At 36.4% G+C, this 20,741-nt stretch overlaps 3 protein-coding genes across 5 annotated transcripts in view; 1 reads left to right on the forward strand and 2 right to left on the reverse strand.

Moving 5' to 3' along the window:
* Positions 1-4,495, reverse strand: part of LOC111864413 (m7GpppN-mRNA hydrolase) — a 60,983-nt gene extending 56,488 nt beyond the window's left edge. For both annotated transcript variants that reach the window (XM_033751427.1, XM_033751426.1), the window contains exons 1-3: positions 4,407-4,495; positions 1,539-1,715; positions 1,225-1,405 (exon numbers count right to left, since the gene is read on the reverse strand). In XM_033751427.1, the coding sequence (XP_033607318.1) occupies positions 1,225-1,266 (42 nt within the window). In that variant the 5' untranslated portion in view covers positions 1,267-1,405; positions 1,539-1,715; positions 4,407-4,495. The remainder of the gene's footprint in view (positions 1-1,224; positions 1,406-1,538; positions 1,716-4,406) is intronic.
* The window catches only part of LOC111864417 (myotubularin-related protein 10-B), a 30,780-nt gene extending 23,700 nt beyond the window's left edge, over positions 1-7,080 (forward strand). Inside the window, exon 12 of the mRNA XM_023851651.2 lies at positions 4,262-7,080. Coding sequence (XP_023707419.1) covers positions 4,262-4,705 — 444 coding nt within the window. The 3' untranslated portion in view covers positions 4,706-7,080. The remainder of the gene's footprint in view (positions 1-4,261) is intronic.
* A 6,431-nt stretch (positions 7,081-13,511) lies between these two features.
* Positions 13,512-20,741, reverse strand: part of LOC111864425 — a 12,687-nt gene continuing 5,457 nt past the window's right edge. For both annotated transcript variants that reach the window (XM_023851657.2, XM_023851658.2), the window contains exons 2-3: positions 18,375-19,673; positions 13,512-16,166 (exon numbers count right to left, since the gene is read on the reverse strand). In XM_023851657.2, the coding sequence (XP_023707425.1) occupies positions 15,981-16,166; positions 18,375-19,550 (1,362 nt within the window). In that variant the 5' untranslated portion in view covers positions 19,551-19,673 and the 3' untranslated portion in view covers positions 13,512-15,980. The remainder of the gene's footprint in view (positions 16,167-18,374; positions 19,674-20,741) is intronic.

Below are 20,741 nucleotides of genomic sequence, written 5' to 3' on the forward strand. Positions count from 1 at the left end.
TGATCACCATATACTTCTGTCAACAAATTGTAAGTTTCAGTGGCAGATTTTCCAAGTTTTGTGAGGAATTTGATGTTAGCACGTTGTTCTGCATTAGCACTCAGCATTATTCCGACGGAGCTCAGAAACACGATCCGCTTCTAACAATGGTCGCGGCCAGACTAACCGATGCATGTGAATGAAACTTTGTGTGACGGTAGAGGGAAGTCCAAGGGTCAATGCCCTACCCTCCTCTTCGTCAATGACGTGGCCAGAAATGAGTCATAAAAGTAATCCGGTTTCTTTATTGCCACACCTTGTATGCAAGATGTGGAAAGCCTCAGGCGTGAGTCATCCTCAGCATCCACATCACTTCTGTCCATGGCCTTAGTACAAGTACAAAGGAAATTCCTACTGTCACTGATAACTAACATTGCATCCATAAGGATTGATCATGGAAAAACAACACAGTTTTGTTGTACTTCTTTTGGCTTATTTTGGACTTCATCCATCGTCTGGTATGTAAAAGACAAAAGACCATGACGTTTCAGAGACTGGATCTGTCTCCATCTTCAGGTGGGTAGGGAAGGATAAACCTACTCAGTTGGGCCCATTAGAAAGAGCTAGTCTCAATCACTGGACAAACCCCGGTGTGTAGAAAAAAAAATTATGAACAACCAACAACCGATTCCATCAGTGGGAGAAAAGAATAAAATCGCAGTAAACACATGATAGAAAATTTGTGCCAAGCATGCACACGTCAACAATGTAAAAAAACAGAAGTATAGGTTAAATTCCATGAATTCAGTTTTGTTGGTGTAATCTCTTTAGATGATATAAGGAGAACATCACAACTATAAAAAATAAGATTTTTTTCATGACACTGAAGTTTAATTTGAATGAACTTGAAGTGTGTCTTGAGGATGGCTTCAAATGTAACTTAAACTTTTGACTAATTAAAGCTGAGAATGTGTACTGTCTCACAAAACAAATGATGTGTGCTTCATAACATTTTTATTGGAGAAATCCAGACAAAATAAATTCTAGTCAACTCATTGCATTTTTTTTATCATTTGCTTTAACTTTTTCACTGCTGAGTGCTACTATAATAGCATAAATGGAAGAACAGCCAGAATGTGAAGATTACAGCTCACTTGCATCTAGTGATGAGGTTAATAATGTATAGAACTCTACCTCCACTCCTGTACACTTCCACAGCATGCTGCTTGTGCAGGGCAACTTTACCTTTCTACATTTGCTGCCATTTCCAACTCCAGTGGCTGCCATGTTACTTATGTTGTGGAACTGAGGAGTATGGAAGCAGTGTAATTTCCAGTGGCATGATGTTTGCACTGAATGTAATGAAAATCTATCAGATGACTGCCTCCATCTTCAGGGTAGAATTGAGCTAAGTTGGGAAAAGAACCTGAAAGTAAAGATGATACCAGTAATCAAAGGGATAACTGGATCATTTAAAAAAATATATATGTAGGTGATGTCTCTAATAAACACTCCAGTGCAAAGTATTAGAAGGTGGTGCTTCAAAGAACAGCACACACCTTGAAGAAGGTACTACAGCACTTGAAGAATGCGTCTTCTGGGATGTGGCACTGTGTAGATCTTGTGTGAACCGATGTTTTGGAGGAATGTATCACTTCCATCTTCAGGGTAGAAAAATCCGCAAGCAAAGAACCAGCATGAGTAGGTTGCTTCTTCCTGATGTCTGGCACCAAGATCTAGAAGCAGACATTGGTGAGCAAATGAATTAAAACAGTCAGATGTTCACGTTTTTACATCTGAAGTGATGGGACTTAAGTTGTGAAGTAATGAACACCAAACTGTTGTGTTCAAAACTGGAACTGAATGTGCAGTGCGGTAGTAAACTCTTTTACTTGGTACAGTTATTGAGTTCTTCTGGACATTATTCATTGTTGTGTTTTCTATTTAGTGTTTTAAATAAAAAAAACAGGACAATGAATAATGTTCAAAAACTCAATAATTGTATTAATATACCATCATCACAAACTTATAGATCCTCCAGGCAAATGTCAGTAAAGCACTATGTTCAGATCAGCCATGATAGTAGCTGATATTGTCATTAGCCTTTATCTTATGGGAATGGGGGGGGGGAGGTTTAAATCACCTGGCACTACAAGGCTGGTAGTTGGGTTAGAGAAAACAAGGACAAAAACAAACATACCATACAGTGAAACAAATTAGGAACTGTGGAAGCATAAATTAAAGCGATGTATAATTTTGTAATGTTTCTATTATGTCATTATGGGATTTTTAAATTATCATGGCATCAAATGATCGGATTATGGTAGGGTTCCCATTCATCCTGTCTTTCCCGGGACAGTCCCATTTTTTTGTATGTCCCACTGTCCTTGATTTATTTCAAATGTTCCAGTTTTAAGTACTCTTCTATAATATTGATTTCTATCCATAACTGCTTGGTAACAGATGCTATTCTCTGCAACTGGCATTTCTATAATGATGTTAACACTCCTGGGGGCTAATCCACAAAACAGTTTCACAAATTATTAGATTTTTTGTTGGCAATATTTTGTTTCTTTTTTTTTTTTTTTCATTTATGTTTGTAGTATTTTGATTTGCTTCCATAATGGAAGTTCCATTTGTATCATTCTCTGCATTCTTTGTTGACCATTACGTTGTGTTGTGCGAGTCTGTGGAAATTTATTGGTTTTCATCCATATAGTGATGGCAAAATGCAAGTGCAGTATTAATGTCAGTATTAAGAGCAAATATCCATTTATTGAAGGTGTGAATGAGGATACGGAATGCATACAGGTATTATGCAACGCGAAAATTTTGCATTGCATATGGACGTTGGTTGGACATCATCAATCACATGAAAAAAAAACTAGCTGTTCAAAACAAAGCTTCCAGTTACAGCATAAATAACTACTTAAGTATGAAGAATATTAGTGGAAAAAAAACAGACTTAAAATAGAAATGGCGAAAGCCTTAACCATTATGGACTGCCTCTGTGGTCTAGTGGTTAGAGTTCCGCGTTCGATTTCTGACGCTACCAGATTTCCTGAGAAGTAGTGGTTCTGAAACAGGGTCCATTCAGCATCATGAGGATAACTGAGGAGCTATTTCAAGGAAATAGCAGCTCCGGTCTAGAAAACCGAGATTAATGGCTGTGGGGATCCGTTGCACTGACCGTGTTACACCTCTATCTGCTAAAGTTGGCACTAACTTCGCCAACAAGCGGCGGTCGCTCGATCGGTATAGTTTGCTTGCGAACTGAAACCACAGAGTTTATTTTGTTTTTCTTAACTATTGTGAAGACTGACTTTAAAGATTTCTCTTGTTCAGAGTTTTTTCCCAAATATCAAAAGAAAAGTGTTTTTGGAAAATGTTCACAAATCTGATAAATATTCAGGTGAATCTGGGAAGGCTTTCCCAGAGTAAGCCCTACATTTTATTTCTGTATGAATTTTTTTTAAGTTTCTAAATTAATTATTTTGAGCTCATTTTTATATGTTTAAATTTCTCAGTGTTTAATGTATAATATATTACTGATTTTTGTTTTGATTAATTTCCTATCATGTCCTGTTTTTTTTTTTCAGGAGAAAACTGGAAATGTCCAATTTTTTTATAAAAGTATGGGAACCCTAGATTATGGTCTCCTTGTATGTGACAACATGTAATTTGTTAGATACCAACATTTCAGAGGACTACCTCCATCTTCAGGATTGAAGAGTAAGCCAAATGGGGAAAAATGGTACATGACATAGAGAAGGGAGAACCAGAACTAGGGCATAGCTGGCTTACTCTTTTGTGTTGAAGTTGGAGGCAGCAAGTTCCTCCAAAATACTGGTACCTGTCTAAAAACTATATGGTGTAACATCTCAGAACACCATAATATGAAATTTTTTCCCATTATTAATTTAGTGCTTTCTGAGTTACACTACTGTAATATTGGTAAGACAAATTCATGTTACAGAGAGTCATGCATTCAGTTCATATAAGAGAAACAAACAATTCTACGCAGTTTTGGAGAAACCTGCTAAGTAGCCATTTGGAAGGCAGAGCTGGGAGAGTAATATAAAATGGAATCTTAACAAGACATTCTGGATATGTAAATTGAGCCAGACTGGCTCATAAGTGGGACTAGCAGCTGGCTTTTGCATTATGGATGCAAAGTTTATGTCATCCTTTGTCCCGGCAAATTTTGATCCATTTTCTGCTACCTTGACTTCATAATAGATTACTATTTCACAAATCAAGTGCAGTTAATTTTCTGTTACAGGATCAAAATAACCCTCTTATGTTAAGAAGCGTTTGGGACTGGGGGGAGCAGTTCCCAGAAGAAGACATTGCATTATTCACCAACCCACTATATGAAGCCTGTAGTCCGTCACAGCCAAAGGAATTGAGAGCACAAGGTGGATTACCCTCATTGAGCCTCTGGAGACAGTGTTACTTCCGATGGCTACCATTCTTGGAGATCCCTGGGGGTGGGCAGGCACAGATAGATCTTCAGCATCGGCAGTTGTCTGCAGAAATGGCAGCCCTGCAACGGGGTGAAAGTGTACCCGAACAGACTCTTACTCAAGTTGGCTCCTTCTTCCCATTCAGCCATGGCATCACTCAACCTGGGGCTCTCCTTGCTAGTTCTTTAACACTCAATAGAAGTTTCCTGCCAGGAGAGGCTTTCCTTGACTCCCAGTCATTACTGAATTCTCCTGACTGAAACAATGGAGAAGCAGATGTAGCATGTGAATAGAAAAAGCAATTAAGACAGGTCATTTAAATATCTTCCTAAGGAGTTACCTTAGTTATGTCAAGGAAAGAAACACCATCTAAGGACTATTGTATTAGGAATATTGTAATTCAGTGTCATATTGTGTGTGAACAACTTATTATTGGCTCTGTCACCACAGTTTGTATATAAACTTTATATATTATTTTACAACATGTTTCGGCTATTTATGGCCATCATCAGGTAAAATATTTACACTCACACTCTCCTTTTCTGCTGTATTCCCCTACATTGGCCAGTGTTTACATTTGGGGAGGTCGTACATGTTATTTGCCATTGCAATGCCAACATATATCATCCAAACAGGAGGTGAAACTGATAGCAGTGTAGTGCTTTGTGATAATACTTATGAGGACATACCTAGCCTACCACTTTTTACTCATTTAAAATAAGGCTACAATATTTTTCACCAGCTGAGAAACAGTTTTCAAAATGAGCCCATAAAAGACCAGTACTAGAAGTCATGGTGCTGTTATATTCAATATATGAATTCTCTGTTGCACTGAAAAGGAGTTCAAGGTCTTAAGACTTGTGCTGTTGACGCTGTAATTCACTGAGAAATGCAGCACATAAATCTGTGAACATTAATTCTACTTAAAGCAACATCAACTTAGGATCGTATGTAAAATTAGTGTCTTTATTTATTCAGTTAAATTTTAGATCATAATTGTGTTTGGAATGAGACATTAATGTATTTATAAAACTATACTGATACTTTATATACTGCTCTTCTCTAGCATACATCTCTCACTTTGAAACGCCATACTTCTGTCACCAGCCTTTGTATCTTTTGGGATGTAGTCTGGCACAATGTTACCAGCATTTCGGAGGAACTTGCTGCCTTCATCTTAAAGGTTGAAGAGTAAGCTACACATGAAAGAAAAAAGCGGTGTGGATAGTGGTAGAGGGAAAACATGGCTGGAGCCATGGTCCTATCTTCCCAATCCAAATATCCATACCACCTCTTCCCCACACTCGCCTTACTCTTCAGCACTAGAGATGGAGGCAGTGGGTTGCTCTGAAATATTTCTACTTATCTACCAGACTACACAGCATCATATCTCCAAAAAAAAGTAATCTTCATGATCACTGTCATGAGAACATCACTTGAAATGCAGCAAGTCTACATCTTTAGGTCTGAGAGTCTCATTGTTATGTGGTTTAATATACTCTGGCTCTTAAAGCTCTGCTCTGTTGTTAAAAAATGGAATCTGTGTCACAGAACTTTGTATAGGAGAAGGATCCAGTCTCTGGTTTATTTGCATGACTTGCTCTCATTCAAAAAAAGTAATTGTATAAAGGACCATTTCTCAGGGAAATAAAAATGTGTAAGTAGGGCCAAGATACGAGCATTATGCAAGCCATATAGTAATTTCTGAGTTCAGACACACAGCAGAGAATAATATATGGTATTCCGTTTAAGTATTTTAAAAATATTTCAGGTCAGCACCGCAATTCTTTGGAGATGACATTCAAGAATGTATTAGTTTTCTACTTTTTGTTTGGAGCAAGCTTTTTAATATTGGTAATTGATTGATTTTCTGTTGTGTCTTTACTGGTGGCTCTGTAATTTCACTTTGTCAACAAAATGAACCTGAACAGAGGTGTATTACTGTTGCTGGTGAGGTGCTTTGTGTCCACTTAAATAGTACCCAGCATTTCATCAGTCATATACCATAGTCCCATCAAGCCACAAAAGTACAAGTTATGCATTATTTAAACCAGTGTTTTTTTTTTTTGACAGTACGCAATGGTACAGCAGCATACTGGCACTTTTATTGATGGTGACATATCAGATGCATAGTGGTGGTGAGGGGGTCTACTACCATCATTAGAAACAGTATCGATTCAGGTCCATGACTTTCGAAACCCTGCATCCCAAGAGGAGTGCCAAGTTCATCAGTTTTATTTTTTTATTTCTAAGATAAACAGTTCTACTGAACACGGAACTTATTTCATTCTGAACATGATTTATGGCAATTCAGTAGGTTCTAAGCACAGTGTAACACAAAATGTGCAACTGGTCAATCTTTCATGCTTTCTTATGGCCATTTCAGATTCCTTCCTTGTTTTTTTACATATCTTATTGTTTTATTTATCTATAACTTTTATTTTATTTTTAAATATATTTATGAATGATTTCTTAATAAAAACACATTCTTGTTGAGCTGGCATTTGTATCTGATGCTGATGACAATTTTGGGTTGAAAATGTTATGAAATACAATGCTATCAAGGACCATTTACCTCAAGAAATTTCAAATTATATACTTGCTACAACACGGAAATAAAATTTAATAGAAAGAAGAATATGTTATGACCATGTTCCTGGTTTACCGTTAGTTCAGAGTTTTAGCGCACTGCCCTTTACTATGCTGCTTGGGTTTTTCCTAGAACTACCCCTGCCATACCTGAGATCCCTTTTATACCTACATGATACATTTATTGTATTTCTTGTTTTCTTTACTCTACTGACCTGCACAGTGGAAAAATCTGCCCTTACAGCAGCCATACTTTCCTGGCAAATCCCTAAGTAGCAGTTTTATTTAGTTGTCCATGCAATAAAGTGGTGATGCAGTTATGAATTAATTTGTATTTAAGAAAAAACCTTGCCTGAACCGTAAAGTACAAAATGAAAGGAATTGTATATTTTCACCTTCCATAGGTAAGAAATTAAAAACAAGTGTGGAAGTGAATCAAGAGATAATTTACAGTGACTGGCTTCATTGCTATATTGTCAGTCAAAAATATTACTTTTGTGTGAAGTATGATTGGCTTAATTATCGAAATAAGAAACTTGGCTGTACAGTATGTCAACAGATTAAAACATAAATTCAGATTAATATTTGAGAAAGGGAAAGTTCAGAATTTCTGGACTGAGGACTGTTGAGCTAATGGCATTATTCCCATACAGTGACTGAGAGAGCAAGAAAATGCAGCCTTCACGTTCCACTTTAATTTAAAAGTCTCAAAGAGCCCAATTTTGGCTTATAAATAGACATTACATCTTAGACACTATTCACAGACCTGACCAGAGTTATAATTTAGCTAAGTCCATGGAGCAAACATTTTCTTGACTAGCTGACAGTTGTTCAACTGCTTAAGAAATTTCCTCTGTCTTATAATACTTGATGATTCATTACTGTGAGCACAAGAGCCTGCCAATGACCATATGAATCCTGCCCACATCCTTCCGTATTACTTTTACAAGATCCATTTTCATATTGTCCTCCCATCTCTGCCTTGATCTTCCATGAGGTCTCTTTTCTTCAGGATACAACCAACATTTTGTATGCATTTCTCATCCATCCATTCATGCTACATGCCTCTGCTTATCTCATCCTCCCCCCTATGCTCATCCTATAATGGTTGATGAAGAGTACAAAATATTGAAACTCCTCAACACACAATTTTAAGCTGTCAATTTCACATCATAATTAGCATGTTCCTTTTACACTTTTACACCTCAGGTACATGACATACAATGAACACTGCTTACCTGGATTTTATTAAAGAATAAAAGAGCAATAAGGCTATGGACGAAACATTTTGAAACAATAACAAATTTCTAATATTGCCAATATTTTAGCACAACATATGGTATGTGTGGAAGTTAAACACAGAGTAAACATAAAGTAGCCTTACAACTTTCATGGCATATAAAAATTTGAAGTTACTCAATCTGCGTTGTTACATAAAAGAAGTCAAGGTACAGGGGAATCAAAATAGGGTAAGTGGTTCCCAAAATTCTCATTTAAAAGTGACAACAAAGTTATGTTACTAAAGCAGTATGCTTTCCATTCACTGATGCAATGAAATACTAATTTCAGCACATTATTCTTTACTTGTTTAAAGTCGTTTCTTCTACTGAAAATCATCTTTAATGAATTTACCCTCTTTACATTAAAAAAGTAAAAAAAGTAAAGCTATCCCTGTACCAGGCCGTGAAGGCCCATAGAGTTGTGAGACAAGGGTCCCACGTTATCTAGACAATCGGCTCAAAGATGGCAGTAAGGTTGTCAGCCTTACATGCCGGCCATGCTTTACTCCCCAGGAAAATTATTTAATCAATTCCTGGTACTCATTTCTGTAGTTCAGCTGATTCTACTGAAAGGAACATATACATTTGGATAATCAATAACTGCATTTCATCCAATATCATTCTGTCGAGGTTAAGTCCATATGTAGATGCAATTATTGGGGATCATCAGCGTGGGTTTTGATGTAACAGACAAACTACTGATCAGACTTTTTGCATTCGTCAGATACTGGAGAAAAAATGGGAGTACAATAAGACAGTACATCAGATATTCATAGACTTCAAGAAAGCTATAATTCAATTAGGAGTTCTCATAGAGTTTGGTGTATACCTGAAACTCGTTAGGTTGATTACAATGTATTTAAATGAAACCTATAGTAAACTCTGCATAGGTAAACATTTGTCTGACAAATTTCCTATCCAAAATGATATAAAAAAAGGAGATTCATTACTACCACCGCTTTTCAACTTTGCTTTAGGGTATGCCATTAGGAAGCTTCAAGAAAACCAGATGGGACTGAAATTAAACGGGACACATCAGCTGCTGGTCTATTATGATGATGTGAATCTGTTGGGAGATAACATAAATACCATAAACAGAAACAAAGTAGCTCTAATATATGTTAAGAGGAGATTCATCTAGAATAAACGCAGAGAAAAGTATGTGTATGTTCGTTTGTTCATTCATTCATTTTTACTTTATCCTGCAGATCAAAATACATTGACAGGTCATGTCCATTCATATTATTACTGAAATACATTAATGATCATAAATATAAACTTATTAGAAATATAACATATATCTGCTTATCAGTAGCCAACATTAAAAAATTCGTCACTGAGATAATCTACTGAATAATAGCATCCCTTAAGAAATCCATCAGTTCCTTTTTAAACTGGTTGTTGTTACCTATTTGTTTTATGTTGTTAGGCAATTTGTTATGGAAGCTGCAACCTGCTACTGATGGTAATTAACACATTAAGGGCCAGCAATTTAAATATTTAAATCAACCTGGGGCCATGATTATTAAACCTACTATCCTAACTTGTGCACTGTTCACTTTAAAAATGAATATAAAATCTCCTAATTAATTTTATGAACTAAAATTTTTGGAGAACACTTACCAATGCTCCTAGAAGTGCTTGAGGGTGTGATATTTCTGGAAACATTCCCCTTTGTGAAGTGGCATTACACAGAATTTGCAAATGTAGACATACTCCTTTTTTTGTGAACTGTGCAAACTTGGCACTGCCTAGAAGGATGCTTCCCCTTGGAATGTTCACTCTTCACAATTTTCATGAGGGTATGTTTCCGCATATCACCTGAGAGTCGCCCTGGGGGTCCACATTCATCAGAAATGCTTTGTATTTAAATTTCGAATCAGGGTTTAGATTTTTGTGATTTTTTTTTTAATTTTTTACTGTCCCTGCAATGTTATTACCCCATTATCGTCGGAGCTATGGTCACTTTTACTGTCTGTGGCCACAATACTTTCTTCTCCCCTGTCACTGCCACTCTCTCAATCACCATGGCTATGCGTCTCACAAGGCAGGTCAGCTAGCTCATCGGAGAAGAATTTGTCCTTGTCCATACCCCACCACTAACTACTGGCTGAAACATACAGCTCGAAGAGCACCAAAGCATTTTCGTTTATAGTGGGTTAAGAAAACAGCGAGGTCAAGTTACTGACAAGTAAGCAAACATTCTAGAGTTTTATTATGCCTATGCGTGCAACTTGGGTGGCGCCAGAGCAAGGTACAGTGTGTTACAACATAACGTGTCCTAAAATCATGATATCATGCAACCGGTCCTCACTGTGTTAAGTACATACCTGTACAACCCTGTTGGGGCAGAGCCCAAATGATTACCTACAAAACATGGGAATTTTTCATATACCATATGATAACGTCTCAACAATAGTCCCATTACACCCAACTTGCAACCTGATTAGATTCGAGATAATGCATGTGAACATACAAGAGTTCGTAACATTATACCCACCTAGAAAGAACCAGACCAGAGCGACCAGTACACCAGTGAAATAACTAATATATATATATTTAATATTACTTTTTACCTTCATTTAACATTCAACTAGATATACATTAATTTAATTACACCTAATACCAACAGAATGGAACTAAAAAGTAGATAATACCAAGCATAATATTACATGTTATATAGTCATATTCAAAATATGGATCCACATTAAAAAACAAGTTCAGCACCTAAGCACAAACAATACACCTGATGATGTTGCAAAACATGTCATGTTTTCAAAATTTTTATGTAAATAATCTACATTTTATAAGAAACTGTTGTGTCGATGGATGTAAAAATACTCAATATACATGACACACAACAGAATGCAGCACATATAGACAATGCAAATATTTGGGAACAACAGAAACAAATGAAAATCTCATTTAGGAGGAAATTAAGAGGACTTAAAATTCAGGTAATGCTTGCTCCATTCAGTCCAGAACCTTTTGTCTTTTCATCTAGAAACGCAAAAATTTTAATATAGAAAACTATAATTTTGCCTGTGTTTCTGTATGGGTGTGAAACTTGGTCTCTGGCATTAAGGAAGGAATATAGACTGATTGTGTTTGAGAACAGGGTGCTGAGAATATTTGGAGAGAAGAGAGATTAAGTAAGGGAAGGTTGGAGAAAACTATATAATGAGGAGCTTCATAACTTGTACTCTTCATCAAGTATAATTAGAAAGACAAAGTCAAGGAGTATGAGACAAGGAGGGCATGTAGCACGAATGGGAAGAAGAGTAATTCAAACAGGATATTGTTGGGAAAGACAGACAGAAAGATATCACTAGGAAGACCAAGACATATGAGAGTGGATAATATTAAAATGGATCTTAGAGAGATAAGATTGGGTGGTATGGGGTGGATTGATCTGGCTCAGGATAGGGACCAGTAGAGGACTCTTCTTCGAGTTTAATAAAGTGTTGACAAATTCTTGAGTAGCTGCACAACTGGCAGTTTCTCAAGAAGGGCTTGTCTCCATGGAGTTAACTGGAATATTTAAACTTATTTTCTAACATTAATTCAAATTGGCCAACATGTGGCATCAACAAATATTTAAGTCATTCAAGTCGTACAGAAGTGACATCATTATGTGCTCAATAACAGTATCTAAAAACATTCTCGGCAATAACCGATGTACAGCATGAAAGGCTTGTAAATACTATAAAACTAAATTTGCGCAGTAGATTTTCTTCGGTAACCTTCATTGCTTCCAAAATATTCACAAGCTATGACAGTCTCGAAAGTAAGTATCGGCCTGTCTTTGAAACTGTTTATTGCTGTGAATATATTTTGACAATAACCATCTTAAGTTCCTAAAGAAAATTTTCGTACAAATATTTCCACTAAGTAATGTTACGAATTGCAAGTGTACAGCGACTTACTTAATTGCATTTATGTACCATGTTCGAAGAGGTTTTATCGGTGTAGCTGAGAAGATATGAAAAGCAAATACACACATAACCCTGCGGAATATCACAAACCGAAGAGCCACCCGAATTTCAAATTTACTTCCAAAATGTCTGCTATAACGAAATGCGGCATGATCACTGCAGGCAACCTCTACATCAACACGATCCAGAGATCGAAAGCGATCCAGAGTATATCATCGATTATTATGACCCGTGTACACAGGAAGGCAATCTTTTGAAATTAAATCTACCACCTTATCTACTGTTCGTTTTTTTATTAAAAAGTCCCTGTGAGCAATTAATAAGCACCATGCCATGTGAACGAATGAAGACGTGAAAGTATAGATTCACGTACAATTGACCTCGGGACTAGTTTGAAGTGAGTGGTCAGCGGTCACCTTCACGCCCTGATAGCATAACCCCCAGTACCCATTGGATAGGAGGCTGACTGGGCCTTGGAGCAGGTCTGGAGGATGTGATGAGGAGAGCAATTTTGCACCTACTGATACTCGAACTCTGGCCTCTCGGCCGTCCTTCCCGTAGCCAGTCGTTATACCGACTGCTGCTCTCATATATATTTTAGCAACGGTTTGGCCATGTCATCAATTAAAAATATGTTACAGTTAACCCATTATTTATGTACTATTTTAAAGTATATTGCATCCTATTTGGCAGTATCTTTCTTACGAAGGATGAAACAGTTTTTTTGCTAGTTAGCAAAGAGACGTTGCAAAAATGCGACCTTTGGTTTCGCTGTGTCTACCTGCCTTCTCTGCCTGTCAGTCCTCATGTAAACTCACAAAGCCACTGAAGGAATATTCATGAAATTTTATGTTAGAGAGTTCTTACTAACATTTGTCAACATACTGATTTTTCAATTTTGGTTAAAAATTGAACAACAATAAAGGCAATTTAACATGAAGCCTTTCATGGATCTCTGGGCTCATCTCTAGAGAAACTTGCTAGATATTAAAGTGAAAAGCATTTTGAACTAAATAATTTGATGCACACTTTATGCTTATTGTTCAACAGGTGACAAATGACAATATTTGATGAAGCATGACTTCGATATCTTTGTAGGGTTCCTATTATGTAGAAAGTCTAGGGCAGTAAAATTAAAATTTATTTCTGCTGAGCATTTGTTAATATCATGACCATATTAACTGGAAGTAACATAAACATGATATGCAAAAATGTAAATCAATGCATCAATGACAGTCTTCATCAGAGTGCTTGGAGATGGCCTGTTACTAATCATAACCAATTTTTGCGAAAGCTGATATTGGGGAGGGTGGGGGGGTTGCAAAGGAACTTCTAGATGTGTGGAACAGTAATATGATTTGCACACCAATACACATAGTGGTTCCAGAAAAAAACAATATTCACATTTAGCTTGGAAATGGCTAATCTGATACAATTAAAAGTATTTCTCATTTCTCTGATCACAAATTAACCAAAGGTGTGTGGACGCTGTCAGATGGCCATTACCTGTTTGGCAGCCTTCTACCTAGATGGCATGCAGATCTAGTCACCTTTATCACTGTTTATTGACATTTCCATTAGGGTGGAACTCACAGAAACCCAGTAACCAACATTATGCCTGCAGGCCACATCTACTTTTTGTCAGGTCTGCAATTTACCAAATTTACTCTTAATATATGTCGTTATTCATTTTGGTTTTATAGGATGTTTGTTCTTCCTGTTGTTTGAATTGTGGCCGCTCTGTGCCCCATTGGGTGGGCCACTCTGTTGGTTATTTGTATCATGTGTTGACTTGTGAAACATGTAGCACATAAATGTGGAATGTATATATATTTTAATGATACTTTTAAACATTTTAACGAATATTTTAGTGAATTAAACGTGGATTAGTGTCATATACATCTATATTAATATTTTTGCATTATAGACAGTAGAAGACTATTTGATATTTCAATGCAACAGGATTCTGAAATAAAATATGTTGGAAGATAAATTAATAAATAACAGAAATAATAATATGGAAACATTTTAAGAATGAACCGGAGAGAATCCCAGAAGTCCTGAGCATGAAAATAAAAAGAAAACACCCAAAAGAAAGACAGAGATCAAGAGGGAAAAAAAAGTTTTGAATGGAAGGAAATGCATAAGATAAAATAAGAAGCAGCTTTGGGAAGAGATAGACAGATAGAAAGGCTTGGTTATTAGACACTCTACATAAAGCGGAAATGTCCGAAAAAGAAAAATAAGATGATGATTATGGTGATGATGAGGACTATGACGACGACACAAATCTGACTTGGCTAGAGGTATGACAGCAAGTGGTGCGAACTTTATAAATGTAATTAAATTATAATATTTCTATACAGAAACACGGATTCTATAAATAACATTGACGTTTCACATAGTCACTGATCGAAATAGCTGAAAATTAGTGCTTAATACAAAATGCAAAATGCAAAATGCAAATTGCAAAATGCACTGCTTTTAATGTAAGCTTTTGAGTAATGTTCATGATCTGAATTAATTCTTAGTACAGCATACTGTATGATAATGAAGAGAATTACCGAATTATAAGATGATGTTAAGCTTATATTTGTCTCAACTCTACTGAGATAATTCATAATGCTTCTCATCTATGTTCAAGAGGTACCAGGTTTGAATCTCAGCCAGAACACTGAGTACAATGGGTCTGTTTTCCGTGATTTTTCTCAATTCCTCTAGGAAAATTCCGATTTAGTACATTAATTAAGGCCACAATTTCTACCTTCCACATCCCTTCCAATTAAGTACCATCAGATCATTCGATGTTATATAGCCTGAGCTGTTAACAGTGTCATATAATGAAATACAAATAAATATAGAAAATATCCCAACACAGATTAAAATTCTCTTGGGTTTCACACAGTATAAATATGTAATATGAATATTGTTATGGAATACTCGCTACAAAATTTCACAACTGGATGCAATCCTTAGCCAACTCAGTTCAGTTCACATGATCAAAATCAATTTCTTTATGTAAATGTTAATACTGTCCTTGCAAATGGCAACATACCATAAATTCTCTGCCAAAATTTTTATAGCAGAAGGTTTTCAACTGTAACAAATACTCATACATCATGTGGTTATGCTGCATTGATAATGATAGAGTTTATAAGAGGTACAAACCATTTCCTCAATTATTTTGTGTCTGTAATATCTGGATAATTTAACCTTCTATCAAGTGTGTACTGGGGGCTCTTGTCCCAGGGGTAAAGCAGCCAGGGTGCAAAGCTGACCACTCATCTCCATGAAGTGCCAAGTTCAAAAATGGTGGAGCTATACTCGTACATCCATTCATCCTACAGCTTCATGGCATGGTGCTTAACTGATTAAGTATGGGGCAACTTCACCTTTTAATCTTTTTTTATTTGGACGATTTTAGTTACTTAACAATTCTGTGTCACTTGCATTGTGATAAAAATTGCTTTGAAAGGTATTAGTTTTGTAACTAGTACATACATATACATATGCACATACTTATATATTACATTCCATAGATCCAAAGTAAGTCAGAATGACTGTAGGATGTGGAACAAGTCATACAAATACAAAAGCCATAAATACAGTACAACTGAGACACAACTGAGTACCAGCATTTCAAAAGATACTGCTACATCTGTTCTTCTAAAATGTTGGTAATCATATACAAAAACACATGGTGTTATAACCCATAAGGCCACACTCTTAAGTTATCCTTCAGTTAATGCTTTATTTACATAAGAGGTAACAGCATACATGACACAGAAACCAGCTGCAAGTGATGCAAATTGTAGGATCCCAGCAGCCCTGTGTTCACCATGGTGATGCCATTTTGCACGTTCTCTGGGCAATACTTCACATACTGTAATGTACAGAAGAGTTCCAGCAGAAATTGCCTGAAACAAAGCACCAATTAATCTAATGCAAAAAACAGAAATATCATTTCTTACAGATAGAAGTTTTCATAATAAATCTGTAAATAGAAATGTCCAAAAATAAATTTGCATTAAGAATATCACATTTCTTTTAAACTTTTAGACAGTTTCTGTAATTTAGCAAATACACTCGTACTGTAAGAACAAGGATATGGCCTTTGGTTATGGGGTTTAATGAGGCTTTGACAGTAAAACAAAAATGCCCTGTACAAGAATCCTGAGGAGGATAAGTTAACTACTGCAAAATGCTGAAATTTATTTTAGGTATTACTAACTAGCTAACACTATGGAGTCCTTTATAAGAAACTAACAGTTTTTTTCAGCTAGTCAAGAAATACCCAGCATATTAAGGAACTTGAAAATCTGTTACTATATTCACAAGAGCCTACCACTCTATTTCTTCAAGATTCACTTCATATCATCCTCCCATATATACCTAGATCCTCCAAAAGTCCTTTCTTCTTCAGGGTTTCCTACCAAAATTTTGCATGTATTTGTCTCCTCACTCGCAAATTCTACATTCCCTGCCCATCTCATCGTCCCTGATTTGACCATCATAATATTCGGCAAAGAATACAAATTATGAAGTTTCTCCTTATGCAGTCTTTTTGAGAATCCTGCCTGGTCTCCCTTTCAGTTCCAAGTATGTTTCTCAGCTCCATGAAGTAACTGTATTGCATGAAAAATTTATACTGCACATATTTATTTTGTGTATTACAGTTAGTTTTACTAGAATTATTTTACAACATACAAAGGTATTTCTGTCATATCACAATTAAAAGTTTAACTTTAACACTGACCAACTTACTAGATTCAAATAACCAATTTGTTGTCATTCTATTTCTCAATGTCTGAAATATTTCAACCTTAAAACAAAATAAATTAAAAAAAGCAAGAGAAAAAGGCTTGAACAAAAATTAACTAAAATGAAGGATCCACTTTTCTTCTTGATGTATCTTTTGTATTTCCATTTGACACACTAGCCTTACTGCAAATACAAATTTATTTATTTATTTGTTTGTTTGTTTGTTCATTTATTCATTTATGTATTTATTTATACAAGCAGCAGTGCTGCCCGCTTGACTGCAGCATTCAGTGATACAAATCTGTTTCTGCAAGTTATTTCATGCTTCAAAGAATACTGTAAGCCTATGGAGTCATAAATAATTGTTCTTGTATTTCATAAACCATACATTACATCATATAAGAACTTTTTATGAATAACTGAAAATCCTTCTTCTCCATGTTTGCTACCTAACAGCTTAGTTGAATGCATATATTCAAGTTACAATAATATGTCAGCGTCTTCCTAACGAGACAGCGCAATGGTTGGTTCACGCTTTTGATATTGCTTGGCAGTATTAGGATGCTAACCATGAAAGTACTTATAATCTACTTCCAGCAGAGTGAGAAGAGAGAGCTTGTTTTTTGCGACAAGCGATAATAAAGAATCAGGGTTCTTGTATAAGAATAGATGCTCACCCCACATCTCTTCATATCGAAATGACGTACGTGTATAATATTTAGAGACATGCAAGATTAAACATGGCTACATAAACCATCCGCTGTTGTTTTGCAACATTTACATACAACATTCTTCGTTCCAAGAACTCTGAATTCTTGTAGAGAGACGACAAATTTGGGAATTTTTTATTGGAATCAGTCTAAAAATTTTTACACGTTTTATAAAGTCTGTAAATTACAATATCTGATTCTACATTCTTTCTAGAAAAAACAGCGTTTATTTGGTTCGTTTATCACAAAAATTGTACAAATCACAGCAATTTTAGAAATGATTACAGTTTTTATTGCTTTAAAATTGAGGGTATTTAAATCAAATCCATCCCGCTGCCATTACCGGAATTTAAAGGGCCGTCACTTAAAGGTTAATGATGCGGTACAAAGTTGATGGTAAGATTTGAGGTTCTCACAGCAGTGACAATACAGATTATTGCCTTCTAGGATGTGAAACCACTTACTTTAGTAGACAGGTAACATTATTTTGGAGGAACATCTTCAGGATAAGGACTCTAAACTTGAAAACTGCAGGCTCCTCCAAAATGTTAGGGCATCACATCCCAGAAGACTGCAGTTTTTAATCAGCTGTTGAAAAGCTGCGCTGTAAATAAGATTTTCATTTCATATTGAGAATTCACAAAACTCACATACCTGGATAATGGATACAGCAGGTCCAGAGATTATGTGAACATGCTCATTTTCTGCCAGTAATCCGCCAAGAACTATGCCTAGCAATGAGCCAAGTGACAAAAAGAATAAGTGTCCAAACACACCGATACATCCATGGCCAGAAGCCCTAAGTTCCAGACCATAGCAAAACGCCACTACAAACTTGTGACATGCTAATGCTCCAGCCAGCAGCAGTACTTGTTCAGCTGATGGCTCAATACCAACAGCTACGCCTTCCAATGTCGCATGGAAAGTCAGTGCTATGAACAGACCTATATGACCTACCCTAGACTGTGGACATGGTGGAGAATATTTAATATGACACAGTATGTTAAGATCAGTTCCATAACTTTGCTCCTGTTGGGCAAGAAAATTATGGGTTGACATAATTGTATCTCGCCTTCTTTGTGAGAGATAAATAGCATTATATACAGAAGAGCCCGTTAAGTCTGTTTGTCTCAAATCTGCTGAAGCTGAAGTCTGTTGCATTCCATTGCTTTTATGACTGACATGAATACCATACTCAGCATCAACAATGTTTCTTTCTGTGGTGCTCATGCTACCATAACTGGTAGATGGTCTGTCATTCTTGCAAAGTGACTGAGCATAGCTAGACGCTACTGCCCTTCCAGCACCTTGTGGCTCAGTTGTAACACTTCCACCAGAAAATCGTCTTGGATGATTACTGTTGAGACGGTTTCCATAATGAAGCTCAGTCTCCTCACTATCACTGCCACTATCACCATCAAAACTATTCTGGTCATATAGGACATGCTGCTGTTGTTCTGCTGCCCTACGGTACAATGAAGATGGTAAAACAGAAGTTGAACGATTGAATCCAAAAACTGAGCCCTGTTCTTTGCCAATACGATTGCAAAACGCACAAAAGAAGTGGACCACTTCATCAACAAGGTACAAAAAAAGAAAACCAATGCAGAAGGAGAGTTCAGCTAGATCAGGCGCACCTGCATGTGCTTCTGGCAGCATGTGAAGCAAGGATACGGAGAGTAGAACTCCAGCACCAAAGCACAGAAATGCTGAGATTAGAAGAGGGCATCTTTGTCGGGAAGGAAACGCAATAGGCAGGATTCCAAAGAAAAAGGTGATTGCAGGCAGTACAACTGTGGCCACAAATCTTGCATTTGTAACACTCAGCATTCTGAGGAATCCGTGATTTTACTAGTGGTTACAGTGATCTTTCTTCTTCATTAAGATTCAAAACTGAGATGGCACAGGTGCTACTGAATTGAAGTGTGAATGCTGTATTACTGTATGTCAAACCTGTAATGAATAAAATACATTATAGAATTACGCTCCCTGTGCATACCATGTGTGTGTCTCTGTTACCAGAGAACCAATTATGTCAAGCTAAAGGCAAAATAATATACAAAATTTTAGATTTTCATATATTATATGCATAAACTGTTGATGACATTTTCAATTCTGCTAAAATTTACTGAAGATTGAACTAAGCTCAGTTAATAGGTACTCCAGTTATTCATGAGATGACCCTAATATCATTTTATGGCCCTGAAGGTAAAGCTATCCCTGTAACAGCCCTTGGAGGCCCATAAGATCATGAGATGTTGAGACTGCCACATTTTCTATACAGTCAGCTCACAGATCACTTTGTTACCCTCTGATTTTGAAACGGGGTACGCGGTAGCGTAGTTGATTGAGGCAGCATGCTACAAGGCCCAAGGTCGCGGCTTCGATTCCCGATGAGGTCATTGAATTCTTCATTGACATAATCCTTCCAGCTGCACTATGGCCCTGGAGTCGACTCAGCCTCTAACAGAAACAGGCACCAGGAATATTCCTGGGGGTAAAGGGCAGATGGTGTGTAAGGCTGACACCCTCACCACTATCTGTGAGCTAGTTTTCTAGAAAAAATGTAAGCCTCAACATCTCACAACCCTATAAGACTCCACAGCCTGTCATAAGGATTGGCTTTTGTACCTAATTTTAGAACCTTCTGCATACTCATATATTGACTTGTCTGCAAAGAGCACTGCAACAGAAAATTGAAATATATGTCCATATTGATCACATAAATTTCAAGAGAATTCTAAATAAGCTGCTTGAGGTTATGAGAACAATTTCTAAAACAAAATTAAGGAGACTAATTTAATACATCTACAAATTTTAAAATCCTCGTGATTGTTTCTTAAAATCTGCTCATGAATACCAAAAAAAAAAAATAATAATAAATAAATAAATAAAACATGAATTAAATAACTTACTATAAAAACAGAGTCACAATTTCATATAATCACTTAAATTACCAATTAGGTGTCTTCTGGCGTCACACATTTATAACCAGTTCTATGTTAAATGTTCATACAAGTT

This window comes from Cryptotermes secundus, unplaced genomic scaffold, assembly GCF_002891405.2.
Source record: "Cryptotermes secundus unplaced genomic scaffold, Csec_1.0 scaffold511, whole genome shotgun sequence".
Classification (NCBI taxonomy): Eukaryota; Metazoa; Arthropoda; class Insecta; order Blattodea; family Kalotermitidae; genus Cryptotermes; species Cryptotermes secundus.